At 39.7% G+C, this 17,072-nt stretch overlaps 2 protein-coding genes across 3 annotated transcripts; both read right to left on the reverse strand.

Annotated features, from left to right (window-relative positions):
- Positions 1-3,301: 3,301 nt before the first annotated feature.
- Positions 3,302-8,796, reverse strand: b4gat1 (beta-1,4-glucuronyltransferase 1). Of its 2 annotated transcripts, XM_079867657.1 has the most exons (3): positions 8,692-8,796; positions 5,860-6,749; positions 3,302-4,662 (listed from the first exon to the last, which is right to left on the reverse strand). In XM_079867657.1, exons 1-3 carry the CDS (start codon positions 8,711-8,713, stop codon positions 4,471-4,473), a joined length of 1,104 nt encoding a protein of 367 aa, XP_079723783.1. In that variant the 5' UTR covers positions 8,714-8,796; the 3' UTR covers positions 3,302-4,470. The 2 variants fall into 2 exon arrangements, with proteins under 2 accessions (XP_079723783.1, XP_079723782.1); XM_079867656.1 differs by lacking the exon at positions 8,692-8,796 and having other exon boundaries at positions 5,860-7,250.
- Positions 8,797-9,853: 1,057 nt separating this feature from the next.
- pfdn2 (prefoldin subunit 2) lies at positions 9,854-17,018 on the reverse strand. The gene is made up of 5 exons (XM_079867664.1): positions 16,822-17,018; positions 16,415-16,555; positions 15,863-15,951; positions 13,913-14,036; positions 9,854-10,311 (listed from the first exon to the last, which is right to left on the reverse strand). Exons 2-5 carry the CDS (start codon positions 16,484-16,486, stop codon positions 10,126-10,128), a joined length of 471 nt encoding a protein of 156 aa, XP_079723790.1. The 5' UTR covers positions 16,487-16,555; positions 16,822-17,018; the 3' UTR covers positions 9,854-10,125.
- Between the last annotated feature and the right edge of the window lie 54 nt (positions 17,019-17,072).

Genomic DNA, 17,072 nt, shown 5'->3' on the forward strand with positions numbered 1-17,072 from the left:
ACAGAGATGGCTCTGTATACCAGCCATCTACTTTTCTTGCTCGCCCCTTAAATTAATCTACCGCTACAAATTTTAAGGATTTAAAATTCTTCGGTGTAAAAAGTGAATAGTTGGATCAACTTAAAAAAATTACTTCAATTGGTAACACCTAAAGACATTACGTTTTCTCAACTTAAATTATCATGTTTTATCATGAAAAACGTGATAATTTAAGTTGAGAAAACTTAATTTCTTTAGGTGTTACCAATTGAAGTAATTTTTTTAAGTTGATCCAACTATTCACTTTTTACAGTGTAGGATTTAAAATTCTTCGGCTTCGGCAGCTGGTAGTACCAATTCGGCATCACAAGGCATGGATGTCAATGTGCCAAGAGTTGCCACAGGGGATCCCAATCCTTTACAGGACTGACGGCAGGCTCTTCAACCTTAACAGGCAAAGCAAAGTCAGGAATACCACCATCATGGAGCTACAATACGCCGATGATAACGCCATTGCAGCACACTCCCCTGAAGACCTCCAGGGCATACTAAATGCCTTTGCCAAGGCATACAGAGCCCTGGGTTTGGCCTTGAACATCAAGAAAACTCAGGTTCTGTATCAACCACCACCCAACCAGCCATCACTCCAGCCCATCATCAAAGTGGATAACACCACTCTGGAAAGCGTGGACCACTTCCCCTACCTTGGCAGCATTCTCTCTTCCAAAGCTGATATAGACTGTGAAGTTAACCATCGCCTGAGCTGTGCCAGCGGAGCCTATGCCAAACTCAGGACAAGAGTCTTTGATGACCGAGACCTGAGGGCTCAAACCAAGGTCCTGGTTTACAGAGCTGTGATTCTCCCAACTCTGCTGTATGGAGCGGAATCCTGGACCACCTACAGCAGACACCTGAGAGCACTGGAACGATTCCATCAAAGAGCCTTAAGAAAAATCTTCAGGATCAACTGGGAAGACAGACGCACAAACTCCTGTATTCTGGAGGAAACGAATATGCCCAGCATCACTACCACCATAATGCAGCACCAACTCCGATGGACAGGACATGTCATCCGCATGCCCAACAACCGTCTCCCTAAGCAGATCCTGTACTCCCAGCTAAAAGAAGGACAGCGAGCCCCTGGTGGGCCAAAGAAACGCTTTAAGGACAATATCAAGACCAGCCTGAAAAAGTTTAACATCACGTCCGGCGACTGGGAGAATCTCGCGTTTAACAGGGACTACTGGAGAAAAGCAGTGCAGGAAGGTGTAGCACACCACGAAACAGAACTCCGCCGTGCCGCAGATGCAAAGCGGCAACACCGCAAGGACAAACAGAGAAAGGCTCCACCACCACACATCACCTCAACCTTCCAATGCTCACATTGCAGTAGAATCTGTGGATCACAGATCGGCCTTTACAGCCACCTGAGGATCCACAAATAAGGCGATAAGGCGACGGAGAGGACAGTCATACTCGTTTCGAGTGACCGCCGAAGAAGGGTTATAAACTTATCAGTGCTTGTACTGAAGTATTAAATGCAGTTGCCCCTCTCAAAGTAAAAAACAAAACAAAAAACAAAATAAGCAGTCCTGGCTAAACGAAGACATTAGAGCTTTAAGGAAAAAATGTAGAAGGGCAGAAAGAATATGGAAATGGGACAAACTGCAAATTTCTTATCAACTTTTGCAAGCTAGTCTGTCTCAATATCAGGAAGCCGTTTCTTTATCAAGGGCTAACTATTTTTCCAGTTTGAGTGCAAAAAAACTCCCATTGTCCAAAGACTCTCTTTTCCACTTAAAAACTCTGTGTTGAATCCCCAAATTGCATCCGGTTTAGTTCCAAGTGCTGATCTGTGTGAGAAGTTTTGCAGCATCTTCATAGAGAAGATAATTGGCATTGGGTCCCTGATTTTATTATCCTCATCCAAAAGTTGTTATAATTTACAGATTAGTTCTTCAAGTCTGTCTGCTTTTCAGACTATATCTCACTCTGATTGTTCTCTTGATACTATTCCCGCTGTCCATTTTAAGGAGGTATTGGATGTTGTTTTACCTATAGTGTACTTACCATTATAAATGCCTCTCTGCATAGCAGCACTGTTCCATCCTGTTTAAAACATGCTGTGGTTCACCCCTTGCTAAAAAAAAACCTAGATTCTTCTGAACTTCATAACTACAGAGACCCATTTCAAAGTTGCCCTTTTTGCTGAAAGTTCTGGAAAACGTGGTTTTGAACCAACTTACACCGTATTTAATTTTAAATAACATCTTAGATCCTTTTCAGTCTACTTTTAAAGCCAAGCACAGTACTGAGTCTGCCCTATTAAGAGTGACAAATTATGTTTTGTTATCAGTTGACTCTGGAAACTGTGCAGTCCTTGTTCTGTTGGATTTAAGTGCAGCTTTTGACACTGTGGACCACTGTATTTTGTTAAAAAGATTAAATGCTTTAGAGTGGTCTGAGTCTTATCTTTCAAATAGGAGTATATCTGTAGAAATTGGAGAATTTTCATCTTCCCCAGTGCCAATCACTTGTGGAGTGCCACAGGGTTCGATCCTGGGTCCAGTTTTATTTTCGCTTTACATGCTTCCACTGTGCTCGATCTTTGAGCATCATAAGATCTCCTATCACATCTATGCAGATGATAGTGATCCCCAACTCTATTTACCATTAGACTCTGGTAGTGATTCTGTTCCTTCCCTGCTAGCATGTTTAAAGGATATTAGAGAATGGATGGATGAAATTTGTCTTTAACTGAATGAAAACAAGACGGAGTTTATCCTGTTTGGCTCAAAAACTGCAGATTGACAAATACAGTGCTTTCTTAGGGAATTTTCAGTCAAACAATCACTCTTATGTTAAAAATCTGGGGGTCATTTTTGACTCCGATCTGAAGTTTGACAAACAAATAAATTCAGTGGTCAGGGCGAGCTTTTTCCAGCTAAAGCGACTTTTAGGGATTTGGAGACTGTTATTCACGCTTTTATTTCCTCAAGACTTGATTACTGTAATGCCTTGTATGCTGAAATTAGTCAGTCATCACTCTCACGATTACAGATTGTCCAAAATGCTGCAGCCCGTTTCCTGACTGGGACAAAAAAGAGGGAACATATTTCAGGCCTTATATTTCAACTTATCCAAGCCTCTCTCCATTGGCTCCCTGTGAAACAAAGAATTGATTTTACGGTTTTCAATTTAATAAATAAATAAAAAAGTTTTTGCTTTACTTGTGAAGCACTTTGGTCAACATTCGTGTTGTTAAAAGGTGCAATCAATATAAATAAACTTTGACCTTGACCTTGATAGTCATGATAATCTTAAAGTGAATCACCACCAACACAAATGTTGTAGATTTATGTAACAAGATACAAAAAAACGAACAAGTCAGTATCAATAATAATAACAGAAGAACTCATTTGTCATTCAACAATAACAAAAACAATGTTCAAAGAATTACATGTTCACTCCGTGTCAGAATGTTATAAAACAGTAATTTTCTCTTCAGCATCACAATAAGGTTTCCAGTGTTCAAACGTCACAACATTCATGCTGTCAATACGACACGGCACTATCAGGGAAAAAAGAGATAAATAACCAAAGTGAGCTACTATGACAAGAAAATAACCGGCTAAATAATAATACTATTGGAAACTGATGTAAAAAGACACTCGATATTATTTGGAAAAAAAAAATACATTTGATATCAGGCAAGAAAAAAAGTATTTAAAAAAAAGAAATCTTTTTAAATTTAGCTTCCAAAAAGGACAGAACAAACAATCCCCGTTCAGTGTTAAACATTTCATATCTCTTACAGTTCATGTAAATATCTGACACACACACACAGTATTGCCTGTTCATCTTTCAGTCACTAAAACCTGTAAAATCCTGCATTAATCTAATGTTGCTTAGTTGTCATCTACCCCTAATCCACAAGTCAGATATAATTAAAACACTAATATGATTTTCAGATGCTGTGGAGCCGTTATTAGCATAAAGGGTGCCTATCGACCTTAATATGTTAATAGCTTTACAACTAATCCGTCTCGTCAGAAACTCGAACACATGTACCCGTACAGTCACAACATCTCGCCTCTTAAACTCTATTATTAGTGTTGACCAACGTTCAGTAACTTCTTATTTACTTAGATAAAACATTTCTCAGGTTAAATAATACATTAAAACTACAGAGAGCAAGACAATGAAATCAATAAATAGCTTTAAAGGTATTAAATTAATTTGTATCTTGCTCTCACAATACACACACATTTAAAAACATTTTAATCATTATAAACAAAAAGGATCATTTTTATTTAGTGTCTCTCTTTAAAAGCGAGACCGATCAGCTTATAAATAAAACGATGCGCATTCTCTTATACAGTACAGTTTGTTGTTGTTGTTGTTTTGAAATAGGTGTAAATTCAGACAGGTTCTTAGTTTGAGTTTTTTCCTCTGTGCATCTCAAGCGTCTGGAAGATGTTGAGGATTTCCTCAGCAGTGGCGAGGAGAGTTGGGATACTTGTCCTTCAGGCTCTCCTTGAAGCTGCGGAAGAGGACCCGGTTCTTCCGGTTCTCCTCGTCCTTCCTGCTGTGAAACTCTCCCTGGACCTTGAAGCCCTTGTGCACCACAAACGCATTGCTCAGAACGGAGAACCGGTAACCGGCGACGTGAAGCTCGCAGGCCTGAGGAGAAGAGGGTGAGGCAATCAGTGAGTAACTGAGCCATGAATGAACGAAGAAAATAAATTCATATTTTACACCATAAGAAGGTTTTCAGTTAAAACCAGACCATTCTCAGTAGTAACTGAGTTATGGTCTAGCAAAGCTTCTTTAATAACTCATTTCCAAAGAGGCGTCACCAACGGACGTCGCTCAAATGCCTCTGGGCGCAGTTGGATAGACCTAAAACCAATCAGAGCGATCGTCATCGTGTAAAGCCATATGCTGCGTCCCAATTCGCCTAAGTTCCACTACGCCATAAAAGTATGTACTCTTTTTGTGAAGAAAAGGTATTTACTTTTGAATGTGTAGCAAAAAAGTAGGCAAGCTTTGGGACATACTACTTCGTCATCTTTATCGAACGGATCTGTCGCGTGCATCCTGTCACGTAAACTGCCGTCAATCATCTTTCACAGTTAAAATCCTCTATTAAATCTAATTTAATTTCCTACCGTTTCGGAGAGAAATGTAGTAGCACGTTCATCTGCCAGTGGGTCTTTCATGGAGACTGTCCTCATGTGTTTGCAATTTGAATATAATAATGCATTTAAAAGTTGATGCGCTTCACCAACGGACGTCGCTCAAATGCCTCTGGGCGCAATTGGATAGACCTAAAACCAATCAGAACGATCGTCATTGTGTAAAGCCCGCCACAATGTTTCTGATTGGTGCCGCGATTTCGACGGCTTGGAAATGGGCTTGAATGAGCTCTGTTTCAGACTACTCATATATATATATTGTTAATCATGAATTTCAAGTGTCCCAAAAAAGGGACAAGAAATAATTACATTACTTATGCAATGTAATTATTTCAGTTTTTATTTTTTTATAAATTTGCAATTTGCTTTATAATATTTTTTTTTGCTTTGCCATTATGGAGTGTATTGTGAAGTTTAGATTAATGTGGGGGAAAAAAAGTTGAACATAAGGCAGCAACATAACAAAATGTGAAAAAAAATTAAGGGGTTTGAATACATTTGCAAGCCACTGTAAACAGACACACACACACACACACACACACACACACACACACATATATATATATATATATATGCTATGTAGATATTTTCATGTTTATTTAAAAAAGAAAAGAAAAAAAGATTGCATTATTTTGCACGATTCTGCATTTAGCTAACTGATTATTTGTATAAACCCACTGACCTGACTGATCCGGTTGAAGCCGTACTGCCTGAAGCTCTCGTCGTAGAGAGGAACCGATCGAGCGCCGATGTAGAACGGCTCCCAGGGGTCGGCCCAGTTTAAGGTGTATGCCACCTCCAGCGGCCCCGAGCTTCTGCTGGCCCGGTTGATCCACTGGGAGTAGTTAGTGGGAGCCTGACAGCGAGGGCACAGTTCATCGTAGAACGGCCTCACCTCTCCGACCTGATAGAGTTGCACCAGCTCTGGCTTCGAGCCGGGCATTTTACGTGTGTGTCTGATCTCGAACGCTGGAAGAACCAGGACCTCGTCCGCGGCGGGTTCACGTCTCATTAGCATGGTCACGAACTGGTGGTGCAAGTTAGCACTGGGAATCATGTCGACGTCGATGACCAGGATGTAGGCCGAGTCTGTGCCGCTGCGGGCCACGTTTCGAAGAAGGTTGTTCGGGTACGAGACGTTGTTTCCAATGGCGTAGTTTTTATACTTGTCTCGGTGGGATTCGAGATTCGCGAAGACACCGGAACAGCCCTTCTCCTCGAGACCGGCGAAGTGCTCTCGATCCTGCTCTGGAAAACTGGCCATTTCTCCTGAAAGGCAGACCAGGTGGAAGTCAACCAACGCTTGAACTTGAGGGCAAAACAAGCTGAGGGCGTAGACGAAGGCCGTCGCGAACTTGACATCTTGTCCGTGTGCGAATATAGCGATGGACAGAGGATTCTGCCAGCGCTCAAGCAAAGAGTTCAAATGGTGAAGGTTGTTGATCGTCGTGTGCGTGGCCAACGCCAGATGGTGCGATCTGGGATCTGCTCCTGGCTTCTGATTGGTGGAGAAGTCACTTTTGATTAGGTTCTTATACACACGATACTGTCCACTGCCATCGAAGATGCCGCCTGTGGATAAAGAGTATCTGAGATGTTCCCGTCTGGGGTTCTTCTCATCTTGGTTTGCAGTTTTTTTGGATCCGAACAGCTCTGAGTACTTGTAGCGCTGCTGTTTGCCATGCAGTTTTGAAAGGAAAGACAGATATAAAAGCTGCAACAGTGCAACAATGAGAAGCGCACTGAGCACCACCTTAAACACTGAGCATTTTTTAGAGAAATGCATTACAATTACTGGTACCTTTTAATGAATATTAATGAAAAAATGGTGTCTATGGCTACAGTACACACAGATCAGCTAGGGTTAGCCAGGGCAACACTAGCTCTAGCTATGCAGCCCTCATGCATGCAGCAGACATTGCATTGACTTGCATTGCATTGCAGCAAGATGTAGTGCAGGTCAGATTGAGCGGGAATTGACTTGCATGTTTGGATGCAAGCGAAAAGACGCCCGTTAGACGCCTGTGAACAAGCAGAAGAGAAAAGCGTTCGGGAAGAGCACGCACTGCGCATGCGTGTTTACCGTTCCGCTTACCGTAAACACCCTAGAACGGGCTCGGCTCTCTAAATGTGTTCTGGAATACGTCTGTGCGATAGTTTCGATGTTATAAACACTCCCTGTTATTAGCAATCAGACGAAATGTCAGTAAATACTCACTGGGCGTCAAAAACGTATTCATTATTTTCTAAAAGCGACAATTAAAAAGTTTAAGTTAAGAATCGTGGACGCAAGCGACGAGGTGGCCGAGTGGTTAAGGCGATGGACTGCTAATCCATTGTGCTCTGCACGCGTGGGTTCGAATCCCATCCTCGTCGGAAACTTTATTTTTTTATTTTGGTAAATAAGAGACTCCGGAAATCCTGCAATCTTATAGTACAATATGCTAAATATACAGATTTTTGTACATGGTAGTACCAGTGGCAGCTAATGAAAATGTTCTAGATAATGCTGTGCTACATCCAACATCATGACCCCAGAACAATTGAATTCTACACAGGTAAAAAAAAAAAAAAAAGAAAAAAAAAAAATTACCAGAAGAAGAAGAAGAAGAAAAAAAGATTTAACGTTAGAAAGGCTTGAAACATACTTTAGATAGATAATTGTTTTACCAAGTTCAGGATTAAGTTTGAGGATGATCCTCACAAAACTTTTTCTGCAAGCTTTCTTCAAGGTAAATTGAAACATACTTTTTAACTATAATAATTCACAATATATGACATAAATTTTATGTATACAGTGCAACAGCAAAAACTGTGAGGAAAAATAAATGTTATATTTGTTTAGAGTGTGTGTGTGTGTGTGTGTGTATATGAAGAGTTCAGATGCTCTGTAAGTGCCATCTGAAATTTTCTTCTAGAATGATCTTTTTTTTTTATAAAGCTTGTATATTTAAGTTAAGTAATTTCACTTAAATGACAATTAATAGGTAATTTGCATTGCCATTTAAGTGAAATTATTGAACTTAAATATACAAGCTTGATAAAAATGACTATTCTAGAAGAAAATTTCAGATGGCACATACAGGCTTTTGCATCTGAACTCTTCTTATATATATATATACCGGTCAAAAGTTAGGAAACATTACTATTTTTAATGTTTTTGAATGAAGTCTCTTGCTCATTGAGGCTGCATTTATTTGTGATAACAGTACTATTGTGAGATATTAGCTGCAATACTAAGCAGGGCCACATGGAGATGCCATCAGACCATTATACCAGCCTTGACCAGACTGCAAACTGACACTATACCGATCCGTTCAGAATTATTAAACACACCAAAACACAAATGGAAAATAACATCATTCTGAATGTGTCGAAACTGAAGGGTCGATCAGTTGCTCTGTCCGAGTCAGTGTTTGAGTCTGTGCTTGAGTGTTTGATAAAGACTTTCACCTTCTCAAACTCCTATAAAAACACGCTTGCCTAATGTACGACTCCTGTACTCTCTCCTTACCTTGATTACAATCGTCTTCCATCAAAACTTTACAAGTGAAACACTGGTTTGCTTTTCCTAAAGACGAGTCCAGACCCGAGAAGTGGCTCGTTGGGGACAATTAAATAATCGCCCGATTCGATTAGATTTGAGGACGCTGATTGGCTCAATTTTATGTCATGTCATCAACATGTTCACAGCAATTGGCTGAACTGCTACATAAACCCGCCTCCTGTGGGCGATTTCGCTTTAATATACATCGTTTCATGCACTTAACTATGGTATATAAATATTTTAATATTTGTGTATTTTAAAATACTACATTAAACCGTTACTTCATTATATATTTATTTTAAAAACCCAATGGCCGTTTTATCCAGTCAATTCGTGAGGCCAGTTTTATCGACAGTTGGTTAAAATATAACAAACTCAACCCCATTTTAAATGTGTGCATATCATAATACACATTTTTTACATTTAAAATGTCTAATATGTGGTCACATTAGCAAAATTTCACAGCCCAAAAAGTATCTAGTGTCAGTGTAGTGTATTTGACCTAAAAAAAATATATTTATTTACAGTATGGGGCTGCACAGTTTAGTCAAAATATATAAACATCTCATAAAAAACAAACACAAATATTTTATTTATTTTCTTAGCGTTTAAGTGAACAAACTTTATTCGCAGTTTTTTTTATAAACCCAGTCAATTTGAATAGTTTTATACTATTATTTTTAACGCTATAAAAAGACATTACTATTGCAATAATACAATCGTACTTGAAAATATATTAATTATAATCAATTTATTTCTCACAAGTTAATAACTGATGGTGAACAGCACCCTTTTTATGTGTTTTGCACCAACAAGTGTGTGAATTTAGTGAACACACAACACTGAAAAGATCTTGCTCAACTGTGTATTTTTAATTCAATAATCAAAACAACCACAAAAACAAAACAAACATAAGGCTTCGTCCACAGACGTACAGTTGTGACATGATTAACGATGGAGTAGATCTGCGGTCGACAGTCAGAGATCCACGGTACGAGACAGTCGCTGGTCGTCACACTCATTTCACTAGTTATTACTCCTTTCCTCGAGCAGTGAAAGTCTAACCGTTGAGTATGGTGGATTTATGCAGTCCATTTAGTCATGACACATCAATGGATGTTTAGTCTAGTTTTGTTGAATATTTATATGCCATAAATGGAACTTTAAAGCAAATGACGGGAAACGTTTTTGAACTCAGTGAAAAAGAAATGACTTGTTGAATGAAATGAACGTTCAGAGTGTTTTATGTTCTAATCTAATGAATGTACAAAATGTGACTTTCACTCTCTTTCGTGTGTTACGACTGGCACTTGTAAGACTAAACGTAAACATGCCAACTCAGTCTCTCCGCAAATATTAAAGCGCCAACGTTTTCTAAGCGGCATTTAAAGCAGCGCTGCACTACGAGACGAGCACTCCAGCGCCACCTTTAGGCCCTCCTTCGCTGTCTTTGGCTTGACTGGCGTCCGCTTTGCCTTGTTTCTCGTCTTCTCCCACTAATCGGATATTGTAGCGCTCGCGGTATTCCGTCAGCTCCCGTCCTTTAGACTGCATCTGTGTGTTCAGCGTCTCCACAATCTTCGAGATCTGATCGGATAGAGAGAAACTGTGAGGATGCATCGCTTAAGTCAAGCAAACATTAGTGGCTACGTCTACATTGATCCGGATACATTTGAAAACGCTCTCCATCCACACTTAGCCTGGTCCTACCAGACTCTCGTACATTTCATTTGTACAGAGAGTCTGGACACTCCCGATTGACAAGAGTTAAAGGGATAGTTCACTTTGAAATTAAATTTTGGTATGTTTTAGCTTACCTCAAGGGCATCCAAGATGTAGGTGTCTTTGTTTCCGCAGTAGTTTCAATTTTTTATATTTTTAGGTCAAACCGTTCTTGTCTGTCAGTCCTATAATGCAGGTCTATGGTCACTGTCTCAAAGAGCATGCACAGAGTCCAAATTAAACAATTCCCCATCGTCCAAATTAAACAGTTCCCCATCGTAAGTACACATTGATGGCCTAAGACACGAAACGAGCGGTTTGTGTGAGAAAACGAACAGTATTTATATCGTTTTTACCTCTTGAACACAGCCACGTCCAAGTGATCTGAGGGCGCGGGCGCATCCTGGTGTGTGACGTGTACGCAGACTGGTGCATAGATATATATACACTAGATGTCGCCTTGGCTACGGCAGTTCATTGGAACGAATGTCTTTAATGCAACATCTAGTGTATATACAGGTGCTGGTCATATAATTAGAATATCATCAAAAAGTTGATTTATTTCAAGAATTCAACTTAACAGGTGAAACTAATATATTATATAGACTCATTACATGCAAAGTGAGATATTTCAAGCCTTTATTTGTTATAATTTTGATGATTATGGCTTACAGCTTATGAAACCCACGAAATCAAAATCCCCAAAAATTAGAATATTACATGAAATCACACAGTAATTACACAGTGATACCATGGTCATTGAACCAGGTTTTGGTTCTTTTGTCAGTGTGGGCCGGTGCAAATCCTGCTGGAAATTGAAGGAAGCATGAAGTGCTCTGAAAATGTCCTGGTAGACGGCTGCGTTGACTCTGGATTTAATAAAGCACAGTGGACCAAAGTCCTCTTTTCTGATGAGAGCAAATTTTGCATCTCATTTGGAAACCAAGGTCCCAGAGTCTGGAGGAAGAATGGAGAGGCACACAATCCAAGATGCTTGAAGTCCAGTGTGAAGTTTCCACAGTCTGTGTTGGTTTGGGGAGCCATGTCATCGGCTGGTGTTGGTCCACTGTGCTGTCCACTCAACGCAGCCGTCTACCAGGACATTTCCAGAGCACTTCATGCTTCCTTCAGCAGACAAGCTTTATGGAGATGCTGACTTCATTTTCCAGCAGGATTTGCACCGGCCCACACTGCCAAAAGAACCAAAACCTGGTTCAATGACCATGGTATCACTGTGTAATTACTGTGTGATTTCATGTAATATTCTAATTTTCTGGGATTTTGATTTCATGGGTTTCATAAGCTGTAAGCCATAATCATCAAAATTATAACAAATAAAGGCTTGAAATATCTCACTTTGCATGTAATGAGTCTATATAATATATTAGTTTCACCTGTTAAGTTGAATTCTTGAAATAAATCAACTTTTTGAGGATATTCTAATTTTATGACCAGCACCTGTATATCTATGCACCAGTATGCGTACACGTCACACACCAGGAAGCGCCCGCAGACAAGAACGGTTTGACCTAAAAATATCAAAATTGAAACTACTGCGGAAACAAAGACACCTACATCTTGGATGCCCTTGAGGTAAGCTAAAACATACCAAAATTTAATTTCAAAGTGAACTATCCCTTTAACTTCCTTGAAGGCGGGTACTGAAGGGGAAGTTTAAAACTATTGGATCTGCCCAGAGCCACACTGGATCTGCCATAACCAATTGCTAACGTTTGGTCGTGACGTATGTCATACTATCGGCTTAGCCAACTCATTCACCACTAACGGAGCGAGCTGGAAAATCAGACTTTTCCTGAACCCCGTGGGGAGGAGGGCCACAACATCATGGCCACCAACAAAACTCAGCAAAGATTGTTCTTGCTCCGGCTTTAACTTTAGCTTCGCTCGCATCTTTCTCCGCCGCCATTACTGAACTACAACTCAAACTATCATACGACCTCAACGTCATCGTTCTCAGCTACTCCCTCTGTTCGCTGATTGGACAGGTAAAAATTGGCCGGAGAAAACACCCGAATATAACGCAAACCTAGACGACGTACTGACGGAAAATGAAAATTGAGCGGATGCACGTAGGAGGGCGGAGACAGGCTAGTTCACATTAGCGTTTTCTGGCGTTTCAGTGTGGGTGAGAAGCTTTTGGAAAACGCCTGAAAACGCTAAATTCACCTTTACTGAGCATGCGTTAAACCTCACTGAGATGATACAGACGGAAAATAAATAAAGTTATCGCGCAATTCTTCTGACAGGATCATTGTATTTAGTAAAATATCTTACCATTCACTGATGCGGTCCAGAGCCCTATTCGGACAGGATTAACTTTACAAGGGGAGATGGAGTAATGTAATTTTACCACAGGACGTCTGTAATATTAATGGCCAATTCGCACGGGATAAGAGATCTCAGTAAAACTAGCAGAAGTGGGAGAGTAACTCGATTTACTCATCGCCGTCACCCTCCTGTCGACATGTGTGTATTACGCTGCTTCCTGATGTCACGTGCGCAAACACATATAACCTATATTTATAAAACAGTTATGTCCGGTCGAACGATGTATTAATTAACTTCAGATTGGATTGTGTTGGTAATAGGCTCTTAGCTAACGCTAAAAGATGTTTCGTGCCTCTAACAAGTGCTCTCGATCTCCTCTCTGATCTGAATGGTGTGTGGAGAACACTTGAGTTTTGCCACAGACTCGTCCCAGCGTCTAGAATGCAACTGATGCTTTTCGTCAAGCGTCTCCATACTTGAAAAACCGCAGGAAACTACTTTTAAACAGGAAATGACAAAATACGTACATATTTACAGAGGGTCTATTCGCACGGGATTAGTATCACCTGAGGTAGTTTTTCCGGACCTTTTTACTGAAGGTAAGTCGCCGTAATCTTTACTGACATTGTCAGTCATGATCACTGAGATGCACATTCGGACGGGACTAAAATCACAGAGAAGCTCTGGTAATTATTACTTTACTCCTCCTCTCCATGTTACACTAGTCCCGTCCGAATAGGGCTCAGGTCGCACTCAATCACCATTATATGTTTGGTGTAAAACGCGACTGCTCTCATGTTTTGCCGCAGCAAATGTGAGTAATTTTTCTGTCATCTTTGCAGGACTGTGATATGAAGAGTGTGCAAAGTAACATTTTAGCAACAGTGTGAAAGTGAACAGCACATAACAGGCACAATACCAGTATAAACATGAATATCTATTGGTACAATATGCGTCACATGACTAAACATGCGTTTTTCAAATACCTCTATTTCGACAGTCCACACTACAACACGGAAACAGCATTTTCAAATGTATCCACTTTGGAGAGCGTTTTAAAAAAGCTTAGTTTTCATTAATAAAAACGCCGTCTCGGTGTGGACGGAAAGACCAAAACGAAAAGATGCGTTTTCAAACGAATCCGCATTAGTGTGGACAAGGCCTGTGAGACTCAAACCTGTTCTTTATTGTTTTCCAACGCTGGCAGAACTTCTTTGACGGTCCTCTCCACGAGCACACCGCCGACTAAACGAAAGCACTTCCGTGAGGGATCGACTTCCTTTAGTGTGTCAATGACGAGGCTGTGAAGAGGAAGTGATGAGCGTTAGAGCAACAGCATGCGTCTAACACTGCCTTTAAAGCACAACGGCTCAAATATGGAAGTGCTTTAAACATGAGGTTTCACATTTTTGGAAAATCATCAGCTACGTATTCTTAAGTGCATTTAGGGATATCACATAAAAAAAACAATGGATGGCAATGCCAAGATGCGCATAATTTAAAAAAATGTAAGGATGCACGATATATCGGCCACCATATCAGTATCGGTATGATCATTTATAATGTTATCGACACAATAAGAAAATTTGGCCGATATATTCGATAAATAATGTATTTCCTCCAGCTGTGTTTATTATACCTTTGACAACTACGATCACAGCGAACATTAAACAGCTTCACAAACAGTCTTTTCAACCACACAGTATCATTATTTCTGTTATAAATATTCATTATCACAGAAGTGCATTAAGTATATAAACACTGTAGTCTACAATAACTATCAAAACAGAGCAAATCATCTTTTGAAAGTAACTCGACGCTTCAAATAAACATTGTATCGATTACATCGTTTCACCAGTAGGTGGCGACAAGTGACTGTTAAAAATGTGTTTGTCATTTAATCATTAATTCAAGAGATTCGTTCAAAAAAACGCTGATTCATCCAGTGATATTCATGAGTGAGTCATTGAATCATTCACTCAACCTGATTTTTAAAACAATAATTTGTTTTAATTAAACATTTTAAATCGACTGCAGCAATTACCATTTTGTCAGAACCTCTAGTAAATTGCATGTTATTTTGTTTAATTGTCTGTGATTAGCGATCTCTATTTGAAACAATAAAAAAGTGATTCTCAACGTATCCAGAATCGTGCAGCTCTAATGGAAAAGCGTCATCAGAGTCTGTGAAAAGGGTCCATTATCATTTATCATAAGATGCAATATGGACACGGCTTCATACCAAAAAAAAAACCCAATGGATTAGAATGTAGTGAGACTTTTGTTTTTATAATCAGAATCTCAGGCTAGTTTTCTGTAATTTAATAGTAATATAACACAATGTAACGTGCTATAAATGTACACAATGTGTATTAAATGCTAGATTTATGAGGTTAATAACTATGGAAACTAGAGCTGTATGAATAATCTTTAAAAGATGGCGATCGCGATTCAAGCACCCATGCGATCTTATTCCTAAACGACAGCGATTCGCCTGTGTTTATTAAACATTTGACAACTACGATCACAGCGAACATTAAACAGCTTCACAAACATCGTTTCAACCACACAGTATCATTATTTCTGTTATAAATATTCATATTATCACAGAAGTACATTAAGTATATAAACACTGTCGTCTACGGTAGCGATCAAAATAGAGCAAATCACCTTTTGAAAGTAACTTCGATTACATCGTTTCACCAGTAGGTGGCGACAAGTGACTGTTAAAAATGTTTGTCATTGAATCATTCATTCAAGAGATTCGTTCAAAAAACGCTGATTCATCCAGTGATATTCATGAGTGAGTCATTGAATCATTCACTCAACCTGATTTTTTTTTTTCATATATAATTTGTTTGAATTAAACATTTTGTCAGAACCTCTAGTAAATTGCATGTTATTTAGTTTAGTTGTCTGTGATTAGCGATCTCTATTTGAAAAAATAAAAACGTGATTCTCAACTTTCCCAATCTCCAATGGAAACGCGTCATCAGAGTCTGTGAAAAGGGTCCATTATCATTTATCATAAGATGCAATATGGCCACGTCTTCATACCAATGCATAATTCCGGAGGAGCAGAAATCACAGTAAGTCACCTTTATTATAAGCGACTTCTAAAACACACCTGTGTTCATTGATCTCCATCTCAAACTCTGCAGCTTTGGAGGCCATACTGCGCTGCTCCTGCCTCATCCTCTGGAAGGTCGCCACCACCTGATTCACACAACACACACACATCAATAATGCATGCATGTGATATTATTAATAAGGTAGGACATTGTTAAGCAGTGCGCACTGTCACTCCAGTAGTTTCTTCTGTCCCATGACAGGAATAGTGACACACGATGCACCTTCCTTAAAGAGACAGGAGGGCATGTACTAGTTTAATGGGTGGAGACATTCTGCCTAACGTGAACTACACAGATTTGATGGTTCATGAATTTACAGTCTCTTTCATCTTCATTTGCATTGCGTCTCAGTCTGTACCGACCACGATACACCGCACATCCCAAATACACGCGACAAAACCTGAACTCGTGCATTACAATGAGGGGCGTCGGGCGAATTCAGGCTTTGTTTACAGGAGGAGTGTTCTGGTTTTGTCCCGCCGCGTTTCTCGCTCGCAGCGAGGATTAAATGTTCATGTGTTACTGTAATAAACCCAATTCGCCGTTACCTGCTCGGCAGACGGAGCGGACTGCTTTCCAGCGCTTTTACCGCTCGTGCTGTTGCTACTGTTCGCCGCCATGATGAACTGCAACCGCACGAGTCAGGACCCCTAACGGTCACATGAGCGGCTGACCGAGAACATTCCTGTCTGAAATTGCAGATGTTAAAAACAAACAAACACAAAATACCAGCCATATATTTTTACTCGTTTCTGATACCAGTTTCTTATGAAAAGTATAATGTTGTTCTTTCACAAGAGGCGCGAATTTTGGACCGAAATCAAATCTTCAGTCCTATCGAGGGCATTTATATGAGAAGAAATATAATCTTTTAAATTTGTTGATTTCTATTATTTATATATTGGAAATCTCGTTTTAAAATAAATAGATACATAATAAATAGATATAATCTTACAGCGATCTGATTGGTCCTTCCTGTACTTCGCGCTGAGAAATGTAATTATCTTTAATAATTTACACCTGAATAATGATACTGATAAATAGATCATGATTGGGATTCACGTTAAGTAATTGAAATATGAAAATAATTATTTAGACTAGACACGTCGTAACCGTCCAATCAGAAGCAACATCCTGGCAGTGAAGCCGCGCCCACACGAGACCTCTGTGTATTATTTTTGGATTAAGACACTCAGTTTACCCAAA

The sequence above is a fragment of the Squalius cephalus genome (genome assembly GCF_949319135.1).
Source record: "Squalius cephalus genome assembly, chromosome: 3".
NCBI classification, from domain to species: domain Eukaryota; kingdom Metazoa; phylum Chordata; class Actinopteri; order Cypriniformes; family Leuciscidae; genus Squalius; species Squalius cephalus.